We start from the raw sequence: 23,925 nt of genomic DNA on the forward strand, positions 1-23,925 counted from the left end.
AGTCCTTTAGCCCCAGATTTTTCTACTTTTGTTACTACATAGCAAATAAAATCCATTTACCTCTTCTTGTGGATGTGGTTTGTCAGCAGACCAAACTTGCAACATGGGTACATGGATCTTCTGACGCCGTCTATTACATATAGAAAGAAAAGCTATCCATTTTAAAACTGTAATCTAGACAAAGTAATGTTTTGTATTGTGCATGTACAGCATTTGAGCTCTTCAGCGGAGTAGCTTTGTAGTAAACTAACATTTACTAATCTGTCAGGTATTATTTAAAGTGCTACTATGGGTTGTCCTCGCTGCAGTGTTGAGTTATCTACAGTGTTGAGTTAACTCATCCAGGTATAGTGGACATTTCGCAGCACAGAGTGACTATTAGCAGCATCCAGTGTTTGAAAAGAAACACAGAGAAGTTGAACCCCCACCACATTCTTAGCTTGAGTGTTAGCAGCACTCAAGCTTCAACCCATAGCCCAACTGGCCAGCGAGCTCAAGTTTAAAGCACTATTTAACTTAAGCTATAGATCTGTATGTGGACAGGAGTTGGGTTGGGGCACCACACAAACCAACACTGCAGTAAAGACAAGTCCTATATCTTTAATGAGCTGCTGTTAAAGGAACAATCCAAAATTAACAGAGTTCTAGCGTTTCTGCATCACAATTATAAAAGTTAAACAAGTTTTGGACAACTGGAAAGAACTAGGAACATCTACTAGTATGAAAGAGGTGCTTAAATCGTTTAGTGTTAAAAAATCTCACAATCTATGCCATTTCACTGTGTCAGACTTCTGAGAATTATCAAGTTTTACAATTTTAGATTTCTTTTGAATGACCAATAAACAAAGCTATTTATTCTACATTTCACCAGGTATCAGGGAAGAGGGGATTGATGTTGGCTGTAGTCTTACTTCAAATAGCTTTCAGTCTGGGACAAAATGCGGTCCATCTCAGCGTCCTTTTTCTCATACAGTTCTTTTCCAACCCAGGGCAGAGATGACAGAAATGCAAACACATACCAGTCACATCGCACCTGCAGAGAACAAGGACCAAAAAAAATTAAGGAATTTCTCAAGAAGCATCCCATTTTACTTGGCAAGGATTAGAGAGAATAAGTTCCTTTGAATACTATGGAAAAAATCACCTAGAATCAAAGAAATAACCATTACTTTAGAAGTGCAGCTATACTTCAATGCTAGTTCACAGAGCCACCAGAACCCAAAGATGTGTTCAGCAGCTCTGCGTTTGAAAGCGTGAATGTATTTCAATGTATGGATCTCAGATATATGCATGTTCATGACATTAAGTAACTTAAGTGTGGTTATCCAGATAAGACAAAGTGGTCGAGGTAGTATCTTTTAATTGGACTAACTTCTTAAAAGAATTAGAAGAAAGATATTACCTCACTCACCTTGTCTTTCTAATATCCTGGGACTGACAATGACTACAACTACACCGCATATATACTTAAGTTGGTAAGGTAAAAATATTGTGCATTGGCAATATTAATTGTAATGATTTAGCAGTCAACTTAGAGATAAAGGAATCTTTATCTCATCAATATTTTAGATTAGAAGCAGTAAATATTAAAAAAAACAAAACCAATTTACTTGCCACTATGTGTGCTCTTTGGCCAATGAAACCAATCACTAACATACAGGTTTTGTTTCAAACACTGCAGGAAAGCATAATAAAATTCCATTGTCTGTTTTTAACAGTCTCAGGTTCTCACTATAAAAAAAAAAAAAAAAAAAAAATGTAGTTTTTAACAACATTAAAATTTTGGTTCAAATTGAAGTTGACAATTGCTTTTCAAAATAGAACTATGCTTTAAAGGAATAGTCTGTAAAAACGGCCTCTTTCGTCATGAGTTCTCCCCTACGAGTGTATTCAAAAGCATATCTGCCAACTTTCATAAAGACAAGTCCTGTATGCAATTATGACTTCTGTATCCCCACAGTATTCTTGCCGGCAAGTTAAAGAAGTATGGGCTGGATGAATGGACTATAAGGTGGATAGAAAGCTGGCTAGATCATTGGGCAGTGATCAACGGCTCTATGTCTAGTTGGCAGCCGGTTTCAAGCGGAGTGCCCCAAGGGTCGTTCCTGGGGCCGGTTTTGTTCAATATCTTCATTAATGATCTGGAGGATGGCGTGGACTGCACTCTCAGCAAGTTTGCAGATGACACTGAACTGGGAGGAGTGGTAGATACGCTGGAGGGTAGGGATAGGATACAGAGGGACCTAGACAAATTAGAGGATTGGGCCAAAAGAAATCTGATGAGTTTCAAAAAGGACAGGTGCAGAGTCCTGCACTTAGGACGGAAGAATCCCATTCACTGTTACAGACTAGAGACCGAATGGCTAGGAAGCAGTTCTGCAGAAAAGGACCTAGTGGTTACAGTGGACGAGAAGCTGCATATGAGTCAACAGTGTGTCCTTGTTGCCAAGAAGGCTAACGGCATTTTGGGCTGTATAAGTAGGGGCATTGCCAGCAGATCGAGGGACGTGATCATTCCCCTCTATTCGACATTGGTGAGCCTCATCTGGAGTACTGTGTCCAGTTTTGGGCCCCACACTACAAGATGGATGTGGAAAAATTGGAAAGAGTACAGCAGAGGGCAACAAAAATGATTAGGGGGCTGGAGCACATGACTTATGAGGAGAGGCTGAGGGAACTGGGATTGTTTAGTCTGCAGAAGAGAAGAATGAGGGGGGATTTGATAGCTGCTTTCAACTACCTGAAAGGAGGTTCCAAAGAGGATGGATCTAGACTGTTCTCAGTGATACCTGATGACAGAACAAGGAGTAATGGTCTCAAGTTGCAGTGGGGGAGGTTTAGGTTGGATATTAGGAAAAAACTTTTTCACTAGGAAGGTGGAGAAGCACTGGAATGGGTTACCTAGGGAGGTGATGGAATCTCCTTCCTTAGAGGTTTTTAAGGTCAGGCTTGACAAAGCCCTGGCTGGGATGATTTAGTTGGGAATTGGTCCTGCTTTGAGCAGGGGGTTGGACTAGATGACCTCCTGAGGTCCCTTCCAACCCTGATATTCTAGGATTCTATGAATACAATTGTTTTCTAACTTTCAGTTCTATGTGAAAAGTCTGTTTGAAGACTGTCATAAACATACAGCTAAGGGTAGCATAAAATCCCTCTTAACCGTTTACAGGTAAAAGAGGAATTAACCCTTTACAGGGTAAAGAAGCTCAGATAACCTGGTTGGCACCTGACCAAAAGGACCAATAAGGGGAGAAGATACTTTCAAATCTGTGGGGGAAGGTTTTTGTTTGTGTCTTTGTTTTTGTTCTCTTCGAGTCAGCAAGGAACCAGGGAAGGAAAAATACATCTCCTTAAGCGTACCTGGACTAAGCATCTAGTATTGCAGAAATAGTAAGTAACGGGAAAGAAATGCATTAGGTTATCTTTTGTTTTAGCTTGTGAATTTTCCCTGTGCTAAGAGGGAGGTTTATCCCTGTTTTTGTAACTGTAAAGTTTTACTGTGTTTTTGAATCTTTTGTTATTCTGTAAAGTACTTACCATCCTGATTTTACAGAGGTGATTCTTTTACCTTTTCTTTAATTACAATTCTTCTTTTAAGAACCCGATTGATTTTTCATTGTTCTTAAGATCCAAGCGTTTGGGTCTGTGTTCACCTGTACCAATTGGTGAGGATATTATTCTCAAGCCTTCCCCAGGAAATGGGTGTAGGGCTTGGGGGAATAGGACTCCAAGTGGTCCTTTCCCTGATTCTTTGTCTAAATCACTTGAAGACAATGGAATTGCATGGGTGTCCCTGAGGCCCTCATCTGGCCTTCAGAATCTTTACACTACTGATGATGACGCAGAAGAAGCAAAGTGCACAATCTGATTCTCAGAGACCATGGTGGATTTGCATGGCCGGCTGTTAGAAAATAAAATTGGGTCGTAATTAATTTGAAAGTCACTGAGTGACAAAAGCCATTTTTAGAGTCATTTTTCAGATTAGATCAGTATTTTAAAGTTACAGACACAAACTTGGCAGAGTCTGAGGATTATGTATGCGCCAAATTTGAACGTAAAGAAAGCCATCTGAGCCAACTGACTGTATAAGGGCCAAGTACTTACTTTATTTTTTCTCCAATTGCCACTGCTACCTTCTAGCCATACTATGGAACTATAGTCAGCAACCCATTTAGGGAATTTACCATTGCGCCAGCCCATTTTAACCCCTTACATTGCTGGTACTGTAAGTGCTTGGCTGTGAAAAATTCCTGATGGAATAGCAAGTCATCCACAAAGTAAAAACTCCTTTGCTTACCTGAGGCACGTCTTCCTCTTGAGTCACACTCACAAAGTTCTCAAACATGGCTACCATTGAAGGTGCAGCTATTACATGACAATTCACAAGGTCAGATAGAAAACGAACCTAATAAGGTAAAGAAAAGTTCTGATGTTATACATTTTTAAACTATTCTCTTACTACAAACTTGCTGAAGTAATTGCAAGTCTGAGACCTGACAACAAATATAAATATTCATTCAGCTACTAAAACAAACTACTAGGACAAAAAAGTTACTAGCAGTTGCCTAGTAGCACGAAGGAAGCATGCAGTGTAAAAAGAGTCCCTCCCTGAACAATGCATACTTTAAGCCCTGCCCCTTAAACTATGTCATAATAGTCGCTCTCTAAAAGAATGAATTACAATTATTTCTTTTGGGAGGAAAAATCTCTTGCACACCTCACATCTTCTTCTAGTACACCTATGGAATACTGCATGTTGACTTTAGAACAGACCAGTTTCTCCAGGATCACAATTAGAGACACCCTACTTCTCACAGGTGTAACAGGGACAGCACATCAGGTTAAGGGGAAAGGAGCATAAGAGGTGAAAAAAAATACTACTTACTAAATACACAGCTTCATTATACATATTGGCTTTCAAACATTCTTTGAGCTGACGAATCATAGCTTCTACAAATTCCCCACCAAAATTGTAGTTCCTGGCGTTCAGCAACCCAACTAGTGTTGTGTAAACGGTAAGCTTTTCTGGTAACAGACGTGCACTGATTGAAATACAAAAAAGACAAAATATTGCATCAGATGTTAATCTGTGTCATATGCATTAATATCCGTCAGTGGTAGCCTCTGTCTCACATTGAAGTTAATGTGAATTTGATAGAAGTTGTTATTGACAATAAAAATGGCATAAGAGCCTAGAATGGCATTAATTGGAAATTTTAAACACTTTATAGAGGTGTTTTGAGAACTATTTTATAAAGAGGCTTTGAAGTTTAAAAGCCACAAGACAGCATCATTTTACAGAAGACTCAATTTAATTTTAGTGAACCAGCAGCTGAACTTGAAAGGGTCAAAGTAGATTTTAGGATCACAGAGTCCTAAAACTGAATTTTTGTAGGTTTTTTAAAAAAAACTAAACTAGAGTAGAAATAATGATTCTCACACCCTCTTTTCTCATCCATTTCATATATATTTTTATATGAATATGACTAAGCCGTTCAAGAGCTAAAGGCTGTGAAGATTTTTATGCCCTACTAAACTAGTACTTTTTGTTTGCCCTTGTGTAATTCCTTTAAATACAGTGAAACATCAGGAATACATAAGAGACTCTATACTTTCTGTATCTTGTGTAAGATGAGGTGCATTTTGCATTGCATATAAAAATGTTAAAATTTAAACACAAAAAGACTATTGCATCAACATGACTGATTTTAAATGGAAAGTGCTTAAGAAATTCAAAGGGATTGTTCCGATGATAATTTTAGGTCATCTCCTTAACTATGTTTTGTATTCATGTGTACTTTTATATCTTGACACTTGCATTACTGTTGTGGGAAACAAATTAACTGCTTGACTAAGATTGTAACTTGCATTACAATTGTCAGAAAAGCGTGGCTATAATATCATTTGACCGTGCATTCAATTCTAATTTCACTTACCCTGGAGCTTAGCACCTCATCTTACACAAGATACAGAAAGTATAAAAATGCAACACCAAGGGCCAGAAGAAATGCCACCAGTTGACAGCTTCATCTGAGGTGGCTCAGCATCAAGGCCCTCCCCTGCAGACCCACACTACCAATAATGAAAGATGGCTTGCAATGGTGGGGAGTAGATCTGGGACCCTCTGTCTGCTTAACTGCTCTTGGAGCAGATTAAGTCCTTAAGACGGGGTGGGCAAACTTTTTGGCTCGAGGGCCACATCTGGGTATGGAAATTGTATGGCGGGCCATGAATGCTCATGAAATTGGGGGTTGGGGTGCGGGAGGGGGTGAAGGCTCCAGCTGGGGGTGAGGGCTCTGGGGGGGGGGGGTGAGGGCTGCGAATGAGAGGTTGGGGGATGCAGGAGGGTACTCCAGGCTGGGACCGAGGAGTTCGGGGAGTGGGATCAGGTCTGGGGCAGGGGGTTGAGGTGTGAGAGGAGGGCAGGGGTGCAGGCTCCCGGCAGCGCTTGACGCTGCTTCTGGGAGCTGCTTGAGGTATGTCCCCATTCCGGCTCCTATGCAGAGGTGCGGCCAGGAAGCTCTGTGCGACGCCCCTGCAGCTCCCATTAGCCGCGGTTTCTGGCCAATGAGAGCTGCAGGGGAGGTGCTTGGGGCGGGGGCAGTGTGTGGAGCCCCATGGCTGCCCCTACGCATAGGAGCCAGGGGGGTGGAGGGGGGGTAAAGGCATGCCACTGCTTCCAGGAGCCACATAGAGCAGGGCAAGCCCTTGACCCTGCTCCTCGGCTGGAGCACCGGAGCGGGGCAAGCCCCAGACCCCGCTCCCTAGCTGCAGCTCGAGGGCCGGGTTAAAATGTCTGGAGGGCCGTAGTTTGCCCACCCCTGCCTTAAGAGAATGCAGTGTGTATGTTAGTTTTTCCTCCAGTTGTTACTGTTGCCAATTTCCTTGGCTAAAAGTAAACTTAAAGTGTCAGTAATGTACGAGCTGTTCATAGGAACATTTTAAATATGTCATGTATGTTTGAAAAGCATTTAGTGTAGATAATACATCATCACCTGGCTCCACAAATCTTTGGCATACATACACTGTACAAAGAATTCTTAATATCTTGCTTTTGTAGTTCGGCAGATCAGCCTCCAAGACACCAGCTAGGCCTTCCAAGTTGCTCTCCAAAGAAGAAGTACTCTAAGAAAGGAGATAATTAGAAACCCATCACAACCAAATCAAGAGATAGCCAGCCAATCCTTCAGTAACAAGCCTGTTTGAATAGAAGACTATTTTATTGTGCTCCTATTGATAAAAGATAAATCTGGGTAAGAATAAAATTTTGCATTTTGTTTTTTAGTGGGAGTGATGCAATACCTCCTGAATTCCACACACAACTGTTGAAGGCAGTCCATTTTTATTTCTTTGTTACTCTCAATCTACTGCAAATATATTAAGGGGGAGGACCATCTTAATCTCATTTAAATGTTTTTAAAAAGAGAACTAAAACAATCCCTTAAGTATCTATAGCCTGGATTGTGAAACATACAGGGCCTACCATCCAAGTGAGATACCTGTGCTGCCATGCCCCCTGAAATTTAAAGAATTAGAACAGTTGTGTACTGTATTTAATTGAAACATTGCCAATTAGAAATGCCTTTGTGGAAAGCTAAGGTTTTTACTATTTTAGCAATCTGGACAGCAGGAAAAGTTAGTGAGCATACTATTCAATTAATTTCGCCAGTGTTCAACAAGCAATATATCCACAGAGTAGTATCCAGTTAGAGCAGGGGTTCTCAAACTGGGGGTCGGGACCCCTCAAGGAGCCGTGATGTCATTACATGGGGGGGTCATGAGCTGTCAACCTCCACCCCAAACCCTGCTTGCCTCCAGCATTTATAATGGTATTAAATATATTAAACAGTGTGTTTAATTTATTGGGGGGGGGGGGGGGTGTCGCACTCAGAGGCTTGCGATGTGAAAGGGGTAGCCAGTAATGAAGTTTGAGACCCACTGAGTTAGAGCTAGCAGAATATGACTAAAGTATTTATGGAAAACTGGGTGAAATTAAAATTAAGTTAGTATTTACAAACACTAACCAGTCAGTCCTACTTACTACTTATTTTATACCTTCTTTTGTTACCTGGCTTCATGCCATTTTTTCTTCTCTATAATAGACTGGTCTTTTTCTGGAGCTGTCTTCAGTGTATTTCCTGTTTTCCCCTTCTCTCCCTGTCCACCCTCACTTTTTGATTCCCATCCATAGCAGTATCCCCTGCATTTGGGATCTTCCTCTTACTCTATATTTTGTTTATCCCTTCCTCCATCAAAATCCCTCAATAAAAACCCTGCACTTCTCTTTTTGAATTTATTCCATCAGTATCCTTTTCCCCCTCCAACACCCACTCACTAGATTGAGGATTACACTACTAACCACTGATACAAAAGTCTCAATTCATGTACTAGACAGAGCTCTCTCAGAAGCCTAAACTCTTACATCCAAGGATTCAAAACCAATAGCTCAACTTGTCAGAAGAAATTGCTACTCATACCTTCTCTCCCACTCTGCATATTAAAGATTCCAGTCTCTCTTCAATTTCAGATGGCTCAGATGTTCTCCTCCTTTTATGAGGTTGTCCTCCTGTTTCAATACATTCATGAAACCAAGAACACCAGTTAAATAATTCCTTGACTGCTTTAAAAAAAAATTTCTGAACAATTCTGTCAGCCTCAGCTCACGTTCCAGTTCTGTACTATAATAAAAATTACCCACAAGACATTCAGGTGTTGCTACTATTTAAGACAGACCCAACAAACATGAATACAAAGCTAAAGTATTAATTAAAACATATCCAGTTTCTGTAGCCATTTTACTCTCTAGGATTTTATTCACAGCTAATCAAGTCCTTTTCACCCTCTTATTTGAAAGAAGTTTTTGGAAGTGCATTTCCGCTTAAGTGGCAAGATACTGTATCAGTGGTACATGCAGAATAAGTTAAGCACATGTTATAGAGTTAGCAGTACCTAAATACTGCTCATCTGAAGTACCATTTGGGATTATCTGGCACCAAAGATAACATGAGAACATGCCTAAGCAAGAATGCTCATGTAGCCTTTTACTTATCAGGTTTTTTTATTTTGGAAAGAAGACTAAACAATCACTAAAGACCTTTTAGAGTTGATATTAGTTAAACTCAATGCTCAGTAAGAGCTGAAAATGTTGCTAGCAAAAGTAGTAGAGTCTCTGTCTGTACGATTGCATCAAGTTAACTATATATGCCCCAAAAGCTGCATCTAGTCTATACATGATCTTATCACACTGTCATCACCAGGGCATTAAGTGACATGACTGATGGATATCACATGTGGTTCATTTTCTCACCATCTCCCCAGGGTAGAACTGTACATACTGTGTACTTCGTTTTAGTAGAGTTTCATCTGTTTTAAAAGCTGCACACTGCTGAATAGGTGGTAAAGAAGGCAAGGTGGAAATTGTGCCCCTTGCAGCTGGAGCAATGGTGGCGAAGTTGGTAATGGTCCTTCGAACTCCCATAGGAGCTGTGACCAGCCTGGAACTGGCCACTGAGAGTCTGCATCCTGCGCAGATGAACCTTCTCCTTATGGTAGTAAATTCTATTGTGCCAAGGGAGTGAAGCTGTCGACCACAGTCCTCATGCCAGAGCTTTTTAGCTGATCTTTTAGACATGTTGGGCCCAGGTCATTGAGCACCTTCAGGATAAAGGACTGAGACCTTGATGTGATTCTCTAAGAAGCCAGTGTAGAGTGCAGGACAAGTTCAATGTGCTCCCAGTAACCTGTGTTGTAGCGTTCTGTACTAGGTGGACTGACGGATTTATGTCCAGGTATATCACATTAGTATTAGTGCCAGCAAGGAATCCAGGAGCGTTGCTAACCTACAGACGGACAGTCTGATCAGTTGTGGGTGTGTACATACCTTTAATAAAAAGACTGCCCCATGGCTGCAAATTCTCCAAAGCAACCACCATAATCTGTCTTGCTTGAGTTCAGCTTCAGCCAGCTGTTCACATATCAACTGATACCATCCAAGCACTGGACTATCTTGGTGATAGTGGCAGGGCTGTATGCAGTGACGAATAGGTAGCGGTGGTTGTCATCTGTATATTGCTGGCACCTGAATCCAGTCATCTCACCAATTTACCTAGTGGCTGCATGTACAACTGAACTGGGGAAACCGAGGTGGCCTGTTTGTTGGCAGGCATGACACAAATCCATGCTGTTTGGGAAGCCTTCCTAAGTGTGCATTCCTTTCCAGTGAAGTAGAATGCTAGTTCTTCCCAGTGCTTAGCGCTGGTGTGGGCTGTAGGCACTCGGTACAGGTGGTTTAGCTCCTTAAGACATGATTTGACAGGTTCAGCAGAGATTGATAGGAAGGTTCTTGTGGCCTGTAATACAGCCTCAGCGTAGGCTGGCAGAAATTCTTTGTTTCAGCCTTTGTTTTCCACTTTCTCTCCATCTAATGCAGGTTGTCAAAAAACCAAGGAGATCTATGTGGTGATGGGGAGGAAGGGGACATTTGGGGCCAGCATATTGATGGTTGAGACTACTATACAATGATGATTCACAATATTTTCAACTCCTGAGTGACAATCTGCTAGCATGCTCGCAGGCACCTATACACCCCCCCATTGCAATCAGATGGGCTCTGCACAGTAGAATACTAGGCCACACTCAGCAAGCAGGTGGGGGTAGATATAGTTTAAAATGTTTTTAAAAGGGCATAGAATCACAGAATATCAGGGTTGGAAGGGACTTCAGGAGATCATCTAGTCCAACCCCCTGCTCAAGGCAGGACCAATCCCCAGACAGATTTTTGCCCCCATCCCTAAATGGCCCCTTCAAGGATAGAACTCAGAACCCTGGGTTTAGCAGGCCAATGCTCATACCACTGAGCTATCCCTCCCCCGAATGCTATATAAAGTTGCTGTTGCTACTGCCATTAAGTGAAACAGATTAGCAAAACTTCTTGGCATCTAGATTGTGTGTACTACAGTATTTTATAAATCAAGACAATATAACAGGCAAAGGCCTTCCAGAACATTAAAGATCACAAATTAATTCTCCTCAAACAGAAACATGAACTCAATTTATTATACCAGGGTGAGAGGCAATGAACGAATACGCTCTCCCAAAGCACCTTGCACTGTTACGGGTATGTTTTCATTTTGGGGAGATACGCTCTAGATATTCACCAAAGAAATCAAAGGAAAGACACACCTAGTATATACTGGGAGACCCTTGGGTGAGGGGGCAGGGACCTTTATGCTGAGTGCTCAGGGCATCTTCACACACTACATACAGGACAGAACTACCGCCTGACCTGCAAACACGCCATGCTACACGTAGCGTTACTCAAGTGATCAAAGTGGCCGGGAACCAGAGGGTTACTCGCCTGCCCAAAGCACAGCACGTGCACAGCGCAGACTGGCCGGAGCCCGGCTCGGAGCGGCGCTGAACTCCCGCAGCGCCAGCGCCGGGCTCCGGTTCGCATCGCTACAGGCAGCGCGACAAGCTCCGCTCCGCTCCCCGGACACGGACACGGCCCCGCCCCCGCCGGCCTTTGTCCGCCTGACACCGGAGAGACGCGGGGGCGCGGGAGAGCGAGCGAGCCGGGCCCCCGCCCCGGCCCCCGGGATTCGCGCTGTGCGGCCGCTCGGCTCGCGCGTTTCCCCCTAGCCCCTCGGGCCACCGCAGGGCCCCGCCGCCGCGCTCCCCTCCCCGCCAGCCCCTCCCCGCTCACCATCGTTCTCGTCGCTGTGCCGCCGCCGCGACATGCTGGCGGCCAGGCGGGGCGCGGGCTGCGGGGGCGGGAGCGGCGCGAGGCAGGCGGCGCGGAGCAGGGGCCCTGGCGGCGCCTAGAAGCGTTTCCCTCCGGCCGCCCCCTCCCAATCCAGCTTCCGTCCAGCCGCGCCCGCGAGCTACTTCCGGGGCAAAGGGCGGCGGGAGAGTTGCCACTACGCCCCGCCCCTTTCCTTGCGAGCACTGAGCGCCGCTCTATCTGCCGCTCTATGGTACGGCGGGGGATGACTTCCGGGGCGGGCAAGGGACAGTCACGAAATTATCAGAGTCCCTGGGAGGCGAAAAAGCAACCCATCCCAGGAAAAGGGGCCCGAGTAAGGGCCCGATCCTGCCCGGGCCCGTGACGCCCCCAGCTCCCACCGGCCCGATCCTGTGGCGCTCTTAGTGCCCGATCCTCCTCGAAGTGAAGCCAATGTTCTAGCACAGGGGGCACCAATGGGCCCGATCCTGAGGTCCCCCCCCACCCAGCGCCGCACGGGCCCGATCCTGCCCTCAGTGGAGTCAGTGTCTTAGCCACTGCTGGCTCCAGTGGGCCCGATTCTGAGCCCCTGCAGCTGCCAGTGCCCAGCCAGGCCAGCGCTGACAGGCCGAGGAGCGGGATGGGCGTGTGGCGATGGGAGCCCAGGGCTGCCGGCAATGGCAGAAGCTTTCCCCAGAGCGGGTGGCGCAGCCCTGTGTGCAGCCAGCGCAGCACACACCTGGGCCTTGTGCAGGGGGCACTGCTGGGGGCATGGCCCCATCGGTCAGGCCCAGGCTCACGGTACCAGTGGCTGGACAGACTAAACCATAGGGTTGACAACCCTCCAGGATTGGCCTGGCGTCTCCTGGAGTCGGCATCCATGTCCCGGTGACCACTGAAAGCAATTCAGGAGATTTTAATAGGAGATTTTAAGACAATGACATTATGTCATGTTGGGGGGAAATCTCCCGGAATAGCTTCAGTCAGAGTTGGCAACCCTACTAAACCACCGGGTTCCCCCCATGCCTTACAGTGTTTGGTGTGAGCACTTCTGTTACTGTTGCCCACGGGGCTGGGTGCAGCGGGGTGATTCCTGTGTCTAGACACCCCGAGCGCTGTTTGGCTCCTGCGCTGGCCTTGGCCACGGGTGGGCGGTACACCCACACCACCAAGCAACACGCTCAGCGAGTGAAATACTATCACAGGTATTTCGGTTCCTGACTGAAATGATTGGAAGCTGGGCTCCTAAATGCCTTTGAGGAGCTGGGCCATTGTTACTAGTTTGGGCGCAATCATGCAAATGCATCCATATGGGAGACTCTCTAGGCTTCATGTATTTATACCGGCTCCTGTATTTTTCACTTCATGCATCTGATGAAGTGGTTTCTAGCCCACGAAAGCTTATGCCCAAATAAATTTGGTAGTCTCTAAGGTGCCACAAGGACTCCTCATTGTTTTTTCTCTAGGCTTTGTAAATCTTTACTTAGCTCTCCAAGGGACCAGGAAAAGTCAATTGCCTGTTAGAATGTGGCACACGCCACTCCAATGTAAAAATCAAACAAGGAATTGTACCAGGAACCAGATGGTACCTTAACGCAGGTGTAGTCAACAGGTGGACCGCGGGCCAAATCCAGACCACCAGTTGCTTTCAAACAGACCCCAACATCTTTTTATTTACTTATTGACTACCCCTGCCTTAAAGTGTTCACACTATTCAGGGAGTTGCCTGTTGGATTTCATACTGCAAATGGAATTACAAATGTAAAACTGTCTCACAATCTGTTCAATGTATGTTATTCACTGAAAAAAATAGAGCTGGTTGAACTTTCCCCCCACATAACAGTTCTCCATTGGAAAACGCAGTTTTGTCTAAAAACATTTTGGAGGAACATGTAAATTTTCAACAGCAAAGTGTCAAATTATTTTGGCTTTCTTGATTTTATGTCAAAACATTTTGCTTCGATAATGTAAAAATATTTCATAATGACTTCCTTGTTCTGTTATATTTCGTTTTGACATTATATGTTAAATATATTTCTATATTATATTTCACATTTTAGATTTTACTGTTGTGTTTCAACATTATCAAAACAAAATGTTCCGAATCAAAAAATGTTGGAATTTCCATTCTGTGAAAATGTTCAAAAACTCAACTTTTTGTTCCAAAATAAATTTCAGAATGTTGGCATTTCCTGCAGGATAGAAATTCCTTTTTCTGGCCAGCTCTACTGAATGCATTTCATACTGTGTGTGTCGTGAAAGTCCCCTATGGTACAGAACATTCCCTGGCAGGGCAAGACTTGAATTCCTCTTGCACTCCAGTAGAAAGCTCTGGAAGAGGAGCAAGATGGACACAAGGAGGCTAGAGACACAAGAAGTGCATGTTGGTGTCACAGATACGACACATTTCTCTCTCTCTCTCTCTCTCTCGTTGTAGCAGTTTTACATGGTTCTGGTTTACTTGTACGAATAGTAACACCATCAAGATGAGCAGTCCATAACTGTTATTTTGTCAGTATAGTTATTGTAAAAAGGTTGTGAATTGTGAGTTGTCCCTGAGGTGAAGTGTTTCCAGGAAGGAGATGTGAGATGAGACATGCTTCCTCCAGTAGAGAGAGAGCAGAACCATCTACCTTCCAGAGAAGGCAGAGAGAAGAGAGAGAGAAGAGGGAACCACAAAATCCATAGCCTGCTATGCAGTATTTAGCATACGGATCAGTCACACTTTCCAATGAACTGGTCAGGGTTTTTGAAACCATGATTATTTCGGGATACCCCATCCAGCAAAACTTGTGAGATAGGAAGAGATCATGGGGACTTACTGTTCTGAGCTTAGTTGACAATTTCTGTCTCTGAAAGCCTGGCATAAAGATCTCCAGACAGCTATCTGGTAACTTCTGTGAACACTGTTTTTATGGTCTTAAATTCTTAAAAGGTTAAGGCTTGCTGCTGGTTGACTTTTTTGCTGTTGTAGGGCAGTGACAAAGGCTGCGAAGACAAAGACTGCCTTTAGCAATGTCTGTCTGCAGTGTGCTTTTATTGTTTTGAATGTATAGTATTGATAATACATTATTTGCTGTGTATGTTTGATCAGAATATAGACAAATCTGTTTTGCCTGCATCTTCCCTAGATCACAGAACAGGATTTATTCCTAACTGCAGTGACACAGCAATGATATCTTCTTCTGTGCTGCTGGATGGAGGAGATGAAGTGGAGTGCAGTATTTTAAGATTTCCAGATCTGGACTTGAAAGATCCTCTTCCTTTGACAGCCAAAAACAATCTCAAAGCGGAATTAGATACCAGTGTCAGAAAGAAGTATGCATTTGCAAAGAAGAAGGTACATTTTAGTATAGTACTTCATTGCATATGTTCATAATGCAGATTATGCAATTGCACAATTTCTTTGTTATCTTGTAAGAACTTGCTTTACAGAGTTCCTATCTCATTCCTGCTACACCCTTAATTCTTGTTATAGTAATAAGTTAAAAATAATTTGGCTCCATTAGTATCATATTTAAATGAAAGGAGTCTGCAATTACTACCTTTAAAGCAGTGGATCTCAACCTTTCCAGATTACTGTACCCCTGTCAGGAGTATGATTTGTCTTGTGTACCCCCAAGTTTCACCTCACTTAAAAACTACTGGCTTACAAAATCAGACATAAAAATACAAAAGTATCACAGCACACTATTACTGAAAAATGGCTTACATTCTCATTGTTACCATAGAATTATAAAATAAATAAATTGGGATATAAATATTATACTTACATTTCAGTGTATAGTATATAGAGCAGCATAAACACGTCATTGTATGAAATTTTAGTTTCTACTGACTTTGCTAGTGCTTTTTATGTAGCCTGTTGTAAAACTAGGCAAATATCTAGATGAGTTGTTGTACCTCCGGGAAGACCTCTGCGTATTCCCAGAGTTACGCATACCCCTGGTTGAGAACCACTGCTTTAAGGCAAATGGGGATGTAATGACCTGATTCAACAAAGCACTTAAGTATGTGCTTAAATTTAAGTGCTTTGCTGAATAGGTAGGGATTTTAAACACTTGCTTAAAGTTTAGCTATGCTTAAGCTGTTTGTGGAATTGGGCCTAAGAGAGGATGTTAGTGCATTAAAGTATTGTCAATGGTTTGCTGCTGTGGGATAAATGAAAAGGTGAATCTGAAACATAGAATTCAAACACAGAGAAACCAATGTTTAAAGAGACACTCCCCACTTGAAATCTAGTCAGTTTAAAGAAAAAAATTGATTAAAAGTTTCCAATCCGAAATCTGCCTCTTCCTCCTGCCAATTTTTGCAGGTGTGGAGCAATATTTTCTTATTTAAAAAAATTCCCATTTTAATGTTGCTATATGAAAGACTCACACATTCACTGTGGTCAGGTGTCCTCTGGTGCAACAGTGAAACACACTTTACATACAGTGATTCTGCCTCTCTGTAGTAAACAACAATAGCAACTGATTATAGTGAAACAGACTGTTTCACCGAGTACTGTCAAATACACTGACAAATCACTGGTATTAGAGGGCTTATTCCTTCATCCTCTCACTTCCCTGGTCCTTCTCGCATGAACAGAGAGCAACAATACCCGAAGTTCAAAGGTGCAAACAATTCGATGTTTATTGGGGTGAACTTCCAGCAAGCATGATTCCAGTTTCCTTCCTCAGTGTCCCCCTTCCCAGCTCTGACACCACAGAGCCTTGCCTATGTCCCTGTTCCCATTCCCCCCCTTAGCAAAACATGATTCCAATTTCCAACCCACCCCTTACTTCCTGATTGACTGCAGACTATGTAGTAAAACTTGAGTTCTGCTCAGCTATACCTTAACCAATCGTTTTACTGAAATTTAATTAACTAATCCTAACATATTGTAACATGATTATCTAATTAATTATATCCCACCACCTTAATTAGTTTACACCCAGCAAAATTAATTATACAGCAGACAGAAACAATCACAGAACCAGACAGAGATTATACAGACAAACAATAGGGAAATGGGGATTACAGTGATAGAACAACAAAGAAATGAGGATTTCACATCCCAGCTATTGATAAGTGAGTTCTTGCCAGACAGGATGCTATCAGACTGAGGGCTTGGCTACACTTGCGAGTTACAGCGCATTAAAGGAGCCCCGGGGCGCACTAGCTCACGACCCGTCCACACTGGCAAGGCACGTAGAGTGCTCTGACTCTGTGGCTAGAGCGCTCCTGGTACTCCACCTCGGTGAGTGAAATAACGTTTGCTGCGCCCCCGCTGGAGCGCCCCAGCATCAGTGTGAACGAGGTGTTGCATTACTGCGCTCTGATCGGCCTCCGGAAACGTCCCATAATCCCCTTAAGTCAAGTGGCCACTCTTGGCATTGTTTTGGATATGCCCTTTGAAAGCTCCGTTTGACAGCCGGCTGCTTATCTGCTCCGAGACAAAGCAACCATTACTGTGGAATGCTGTGTGAGCGAGAGAGGCGGTGGGAGGGGGGGGGGTCTGCTGCTGTCTGAACTTACAGGACAGCATGCTGACATGCTCTCAGCCCCCCAAAAACCCACTCTCTCTCCCCCCCCATACACACAACACACTCCCTGTCACACTCCACCCCACCCCCCCATTTGAAAAGCACGTTGCAGCCACTTGCATGCTGGGATAGCTACCACAATGCACTGCTCTCTGTGGCCATTGCAAGAGCTGCTAATGTGGCCATGCCAGTGCGCTGTCAGCTGTCAGTGTGGACAGACTGCAGCACTTTCCCTGCTGCACGCTACGAAGGCGGGTTTAACTCAAAGCGCTCTACGTCTGCAAGTGTAGCCATGCCCTGAGTTTTCTTTAAATCTTCTAGGCTTTTCCCTTTCTCTGGAGGTGATAGATTGAATCACCTTTTTAACAGCCCAAAACTGCCTTAATTCAGTGTGACTGGCGAGGGCGTGACCGTTGGCTTCCCAGCTTATGGTTGCCTCTGCTGCTTAGCCACAGGCCTTAGCTTAAGAACAAGGCCTCAGACAGTAGGAGAAGGCTCTTACACAGGCAGACAGTGATTTTAATTCTTTCTTTTATACCTCTATAACTAGCTAAATAATACGAGTACACCTAAATTCTTAAAGTATAGGCCTTTGCAGACAGGCCTAAATATCTATATCCTAATGTAGCAGGGTGGTCACCCCGCTCCTGCCCTGAAGGGCTTAAAGCAGCCCGGGAGAGGGCTGTGGCAGAGGAAAAGCTGGGCTGATTGGGAAGCAGCCACAGCTGTAGCTAGTGCAATCAGGTCCCAGCTGGCCCTCATAAGAGGGCAGGGGGCCAGAAGGAAAGAGTCTCTCGTCTCTTGAGAGAGAAGGCCCTGGCTGCCTGGGAAGCTGAGAAGGGTTCCTAGGGTGGAGCGGTGCTGGGGAAGGGCAGAGGGAGCCGGGGAGCTCCAGCCTAGCAAAGCCCCAGGCTACAGGCCGAGTTAAGGGCCCACAAAAGGGTGCTAGGGCTGCAGAGGGGCAGCCCAGGAATAGGCAGAGGCAGCTGGTCCAACCCCCCCTCGCTGATGTTGAGGGGTTTACAGACTGCCGTCTGCCCCAGTGAGCGGGGGCTAGATGGAGACTGGCAGTAGCCACTGAGGCTAGGTGGGGATAGGGGGCTGGGGGTTCCCCTGGGAGGGGAGACCCAGTGTGAGGGGGTAATGTGGTGGGCAGAACCCCTGGGCAAAGAGTCCGGGAGGGACACGGGGGGAGGCAGCGGCAGGCGAGACATCAGCCGGAAGAGGGCGCTCCGGAGCTGGAAAAGATCTAATTCCCTGGACAACCAGCAGGAGGCGCTGCGCCGGTGAGTCGGCACCCGGCCACACTGAACAACTGGGTTGCATGCAACAATCATGGGTGGGAAAGACACTCCTTATCAGACAGAAATATGACATATTAAAGGGATCGTTTTATTTTAATAATGTTATTCCCCACTTTTGTACCTAAAACCTGGTATTTGTATGTGAAAGGAAATTTTCAAGATGCCCTGCAAGGATGCTCACTACATTTCCAAGGCTAAACCAAATGTATTGCATCGCTCTGCTACAGTAAAACTGAACAGTGCTGAAAATCTAAGTGTGCAGAGACTGCCTCGGTAATCCTGCTCACAGCGAAGAATGAGGTTTTTGACTTATGAGGAGAGGCTGAGGGAACTGGGATTGTTTAGTCTGCAGAAGAGAAGAGTGAGGGGGATTTGATAGCTGCTTTCAACTACCTGAAAGGGGGGTTCCAAAGAGGAGTCCTGGCCCCCAGTTTGAGAACCCCTGATTTAGAAGCTACAGGGGGATATTTAAGGCTCCCAGCGGTCGGCTCAGCTCTGCTCAGACACAAGGACATGCACTGCAGGCTATCTTCTGATACCATCTGCTACACTTACTCAGACACATGGGGTTGCTGAATGTACATATCTATGTACACATCTTCCCAAACGGCCGTGTGTTGCAGAGCCCCCCAAAATAGGAGGCAGAGAGGGTTGTGACTCCTGAAGTGACACCTCACTCTGCTTCCCTTTCCTCTGCAGTCTAAGCCCCTATCAAGCCATTTTCCCATCCTCCCTCAGTCTGCCGCATATCCCACCTCCCTGTCCTCCTTTGGGTGATGCTGGAGAGCCCACTAAGCAGGTGTTTCCCTTGCTGCCTGGGCTCAGGCAGGGGGCTGCTGGTGGAAGTGCACATCTCAGACAGGGGCCAGGCAGCAGGGAGGGCAGACACAGCCACCCTGGCAGTGGAGTTAACTGGACTCAGCGGTAGGCAGCTGCATGCACTCAGGCAAGAGGTCGGTGGGGGCAGAAGATGTGGGACATTCTAGGGATGTGGCAAGATGGTGGGACCCACCCTCCAAATGTGTGATGTCCCAAGAACCACAGGGTACTTGAGGGGCTTGCCCATGAACAGGAGAGCATGGTTATATTTAAAACAAGACTTAATTACCCCAACAGTGGGTCGATGGGGCTGGAAACTGCCGAGTTGTTGCTGATTGGTGTATCCACTTACTGTGATTATATGACAAATCGGAGTGTTAATGCTGAGGTCACTGGAATGCATGGAAATATCGTTCCACGACAGCGTCCTGGGCAGCAGCATGTTTCCGTGAAGCAGGCAGTGGGGGTTCTGTCGGGGGGCTGCAGGTGCAGGTTGTGGGGACTGATGGGGGTGCTGTGGCAGCACTGGAACAGTGTTCCCAAAAGAAGAGGAAGTGCTTGTGTTTCTGTCGTGGTTTGGGGCCTAGTACTGCAAAGCTTCCCAATATGGCACCCTAGGCTGGGCCCAGAGAATAACTCTCCAGCTGGTTAATGTGGCAGCTGTTTGTAATGAAACCAAGAGCCTTGGCAGGGCAGAGCGACAGCATCACGAGAAATGGCATTGCTGAGGGATCCCAGGGTGTGTACTTACCCTAACACCGTGCCCAGGAACTGGGCAGCCTGTTTAAAAGCACCACATCACTGGGATTTGTCCTTCATCCAGTCTCGAGTCGTGTGACAGGATCTAGGAAGAAACCAAAGCCTGACTGACAGTGTTTGTAATGCATTGCAGGCATTTGCCCTCTTTGTCAAAGCAAAGGAAGTGCAGGTCACAGCTAGCTGCCCTCCATCTATGTGCAGAGCGGGACTGGGCTGGAAATGCTGCAGACAAACCTTTAACGACCTCACCGGCATTCACATACACGTCGCCACGCAGCATTCCAGTGACATCCGGCAGCAGACAGGTGTGATTCTAAAGCAGTTGGCTGCTGAAGCCAGCACCTCAAGTAACCCAGCTTCTGCAGACGAGGCAGATAGGCGAAGCGGTCCCACCTGTAACAGCCAGGAGCTCTCTGATAGGCTCCCAGACACAAGCCACATTAGTTTTGATGAACTGACAAGGTAAGAAATTGCCTCAACAATATGAAAACTGTGTTTCTCACTGTAAGCCTGGGGTGAGCCAATGCAAAGGCATCCATGTCACTGTTTGCACCAGTTTAACTACAGCCATTTAAAGTTAGTTTTAATTAAACTGTTGCAACTTTTGTGTATGACAAGGCCTTAGTTGATGCAACTTCCCACCTTTGTCTGATCCCTCTAGACCCCCTAGTAACCTAGAGCCCCCTGGACTCATTCCCACTTACTAAATTCACCTTGTGCAGCCGTTCTGACCTGTGCGAAGGGAGTGTGAAGTCCCACCATGCTGATCTGGGAGCATTTCACCCCCACTTTACACTGGTGTAAATGACTGCACACCATGCAAGGCGGTGGAGAATCAGGCCCCATCTCTGTATTTTTCCCACCGAGTCAAAGAAGGGCTGGGGTGGAGGAACTCACACACTCAGAGGCCATAAAAAGGCTTCTCTCAAGGAAAGCAGCTAGCAGGAGAGGGTGAGAATATGCAACTACCCTCTACTGTCACCCTCTCCTGGCTCTCCAGCGTGTGGGTTATACCATTTGTCTGAGTGTAAGAGCCCAGCTTACACCACCTCAGAATTTGGCCCCTGATTGATTGGCCCTTTAAAAAAAGTGGATGTTTTTTGCACTTGGCTAATTCAAATTTAAGTTTAGTTTTCAAACTTCAGCCTTAGTCCTCAAGGAGCCTCTGACATGTCTGGAAAACACAAGTCCTCGCGTTGCATGTGTTTAAAGAAATCTGGTTCTCAAATGCAAATGAGATATGAGCTACTGGCAATGAAATGCCATGCAGGGCTAGTTAGTTTTTTTGTCAACATTGGCAAGGCCAGTATAGGGATATAGAGATCTGCACCATCTCTGACTTATTTCCACTTCTTGAAGTAAATGAAAACAAACAACATAGCCCCACAAAACCTTTTGACAACAGCCTGGAGGAAACTGTCCAGTTCTCTAAGGATGAATTCCCTGTCTGTCACCAATCACAGTATTAACTGCATAGTCTTGTGTGCTGCTGAATCTAAAATACTCTTCCTATTTGTTCTCCTGCGCGGCGCTTGTGGCAGTGGAATGGGAGAAGTGCTGTTATATTACTGTTACCGGGAGGTGAAAGACCCAGTGAGGCTCTGTGCTTGGCAGAGGTCTCTGTGCCAGCACCTTCATCTCACTGGCAAGGTAAGTCTTTAAGGAGCGGCTGTTTCCCCTCCCCATATTTGTCTCTGTTTAGCGAGAAACGGTGGCCCAGGAGAGCCAGGCTGTAATCGCACTATTGCATGGAGGGAGAGAGCAGAGTGTTTAACGAGTTACATCGAACTGCACAATGGAGAGCCGCATAAGGGGGAGGATTGTTTGTCAGGCATGGTTTTGTGGCTCACAACTTCACAGACATTAGGGGCCCCAGTCCATCACCTCATGGTGAGGCATGGTACTGCAGGCCGGCCTCTACCTCAGTTTCTTCAACTACTGTTTCCTGCCCACTCTGGTGGTTTGTGTCTCAGCCCTCCAACCAGGTCGCTACAAAAGCTCAATCCCCTTCTGGGCTAGCAGAGTCCAGAGTCACAACCACAAAATAAAGGAGAGTTCTCAGCCCCTTTAAAGTTACTCATCCATCCACCCTCTGCGCTCAGCTCTCAAGCGCTGTACTGCCCCTTCAGGTGAGACACGCCCTGCCAGGTCCCAGGTACCTCCAAATAGTCCTGTGCCAGGGCGGTTCCATCAGTCCTAGCCCAGCTTTTCTCGCCACATGAAGGGCGTCCATCTGTGTTCCTCCCCCAGCTGAGCAGGCTCTCCCCGCTTCAGCCCTTCCCGTCCGACCAGTGCAACAGGTGGGACTGATTTAGTTCACAGCAGCACATTTAACCCTTCCAAGTCTGGGTGGGGTTTGGCTCATCCAGCCTGATTCCCTGCATTGTGTAGGATTAGTCACTATACGACAGTACATAGCACCATGAACATCTCCAGCCTTTCCTGAACATCTGCAGTGATGGTGCCCTGACTACCTGCCTTGCTACTCTGTTCTGCTGCTCCATTGCTCCTACCGTCTTTTCCCCAGTGCCTACCCTAAACTTTTCCTTCCTTAGCTTCAGATCTTTGCTTCTTGTCCTACTATCTTCCTAGAGTACAAATAGTTCCTTTTCAGACATTTGTAGTCTAGCTCCCTTGAAATTATTCATGAACTGGGTCCGTAACCCCTGACACTTTTTTGATGGACTACAGTAGAACCTCAGAGTTATGAACACCAGAGTTACGAACTGACCAGCCAACCACACACCTCATTTGGAACCAGAAGTAAGCAATCAGGCAGCAGCAGAGACAAAAAAAAAAGCAAATACAGTACAGTACTTTGCTAAATGTAAACTACCAAAAAAAATATAAATAAAGGGAAAGCTAAAAAAAGATTTGGCAAGGTAAGGAAACTGTTTCTGTGCTTGTTTCATTTAAAGTAAGATGGCTAAAAGCAGCACTTTTCTTCTGCATAGTAAAGTTTCAAAGCTGTATTAAGCCAATGTTCAGTTGTAAACTTTTGAAAGAACAACCATAACGTTTTGTTCAGCGTTACGAACATTTCAGAGTTACGAACAACCTCCATTCCCGAGGTGTTCGTAGCTGAGATTCTACTGTATGTCCTTTTCTCTCAGTCTGTCATTCTGTCTCTCATCCCCACTCTGTGCATCATTTTTGTTGCCCCTCTTTGTATTTTCTTTAGCTTTTCTGTATCCTTAGGGGTTGGGGACCAGAACAGCACAGTATTCTGAGCTCACAAACCAGCCTATGTCTGGCCTATGAAATGCTTCCCAGAACTGATGGTGTTTAAAACCGAATAAACCTCAAAGCCCTTTATAGACAAAGTCATGCTCCTCTATCCAGGAGGAAAGAGAAAAAGCACCTTTATATTCTTGCTGTTTTTTTTATGCAGCTCCTAGATACCACAGTGAAATGCCCTGACACATTCATTTCCCCTTCTTTGCTCATATATTTTACTTGGTAGTTTCTCAGTCCTTCCTTCTCAAAGACAGGCGTTACATTTGCCCTTGTCAGCTGCATACTTTTCCTCTCGCTCTTGATTTAGTCAAAATTTGCTTCCATCCGTTCTGAGATTGTCTTCACTTTAAAAAAAAATTCTCTATTGGTCTAGCTATAATGCATCTGAGTTGGAGAGATTTCATTGTAACACGGGCACTTTCACCCTTTCTTTCTACCTGCTTTATTGGGACTAATACCACAGTCCTCACTCGGTTAAAACTCCCATTGGAGGTTCTGTCTGACTAATTACTGCAGAATTTGCCCCTTCCTTGTAATTGTTTTTTCTGCTCCTGCA

General features: G+C 45.2%; 2 protein-coding genes across 2 annotated transcripts in view; one reads left to right on the forward strand and one right to left on the reverse strand.

The window, feature by feature from the left end:
• NCBP1 (nuclear cap binding protein subunit 1) overlaps positions 1-11,738 on the reverse strand; it is a 44,633-nt gene extending 32,895 nt beyond the window's left edge. The window contains exons 1-7 of the mRNA XM_065406327.1: positions 11,705-11,738; positions 8,478-8,566; positions 7,025-7,125; positions 4,886-5,042; positions 4,298-4,405; positions 912-1,033; positions 61-130 (exon numbers count right to left, since the gene is read on the reverse strand). Of these exons, the coding sequence (XP_065262399.1) occupies positions 61-130; positions 912-1,033; positions 4,298-4,405; positions 4,886-5,042; positions 7,025-7,125; positions 8,478-8,566; positions 11,705-11,738 (681 nt within the window). The remainder of the gene's footprint in view (positions 1-60; positions 131-911; positions 1,034-4,297; positions 4,406-4,885; positions 5,043-7,024; positions 7,126-8,477; positions 8,567-11,704) is intronic.
• Positions 11,739-14,324: 2,586 nt separating this feature from the next.
• The window catches only part of TSTD2 (thiosulfate sulfurtransferase like domain containing 2), a 28,872-nt gene continuing 19,271 nt past the window's right edge, over positions 14,325-23,925 (forward strand). The window contains exons 1-4 of the mRNA XM_065406328.1: positions 14,325-14,612; positions 14,854-15,062; positions 20,266-20,594; positions 21,674-21,782. Of these exons, the coding sequence (XP_065262400.1) occupies positions 14,895-15,062; positions 20,266-20,594; positions 21,674-21,782 (606 nt within the window). The 5' untranslated portion in view covers positions 14,325-14,612; positions 14,854-14,894. The remainder of the gene's footprint in view (positions 14,613-14,853; positions 15,063-20,265; positions 20,595-21,673; positions 21,783-23,925) is intronic.

Source organism: Emys orbicularis, chromosome 6 (assembly GCF_028017835.1).
Source record: "Emys orbicularis isolate rEmyOrb1 chromosome 6, rEmyOrb1.hap1, whole genome shotgun sequence".
NCBI classification, from domain to species: Eukaryota; Metazoa; Chordata; order Testudines; family Emydidae; genus Emys; species Emys orbicularis.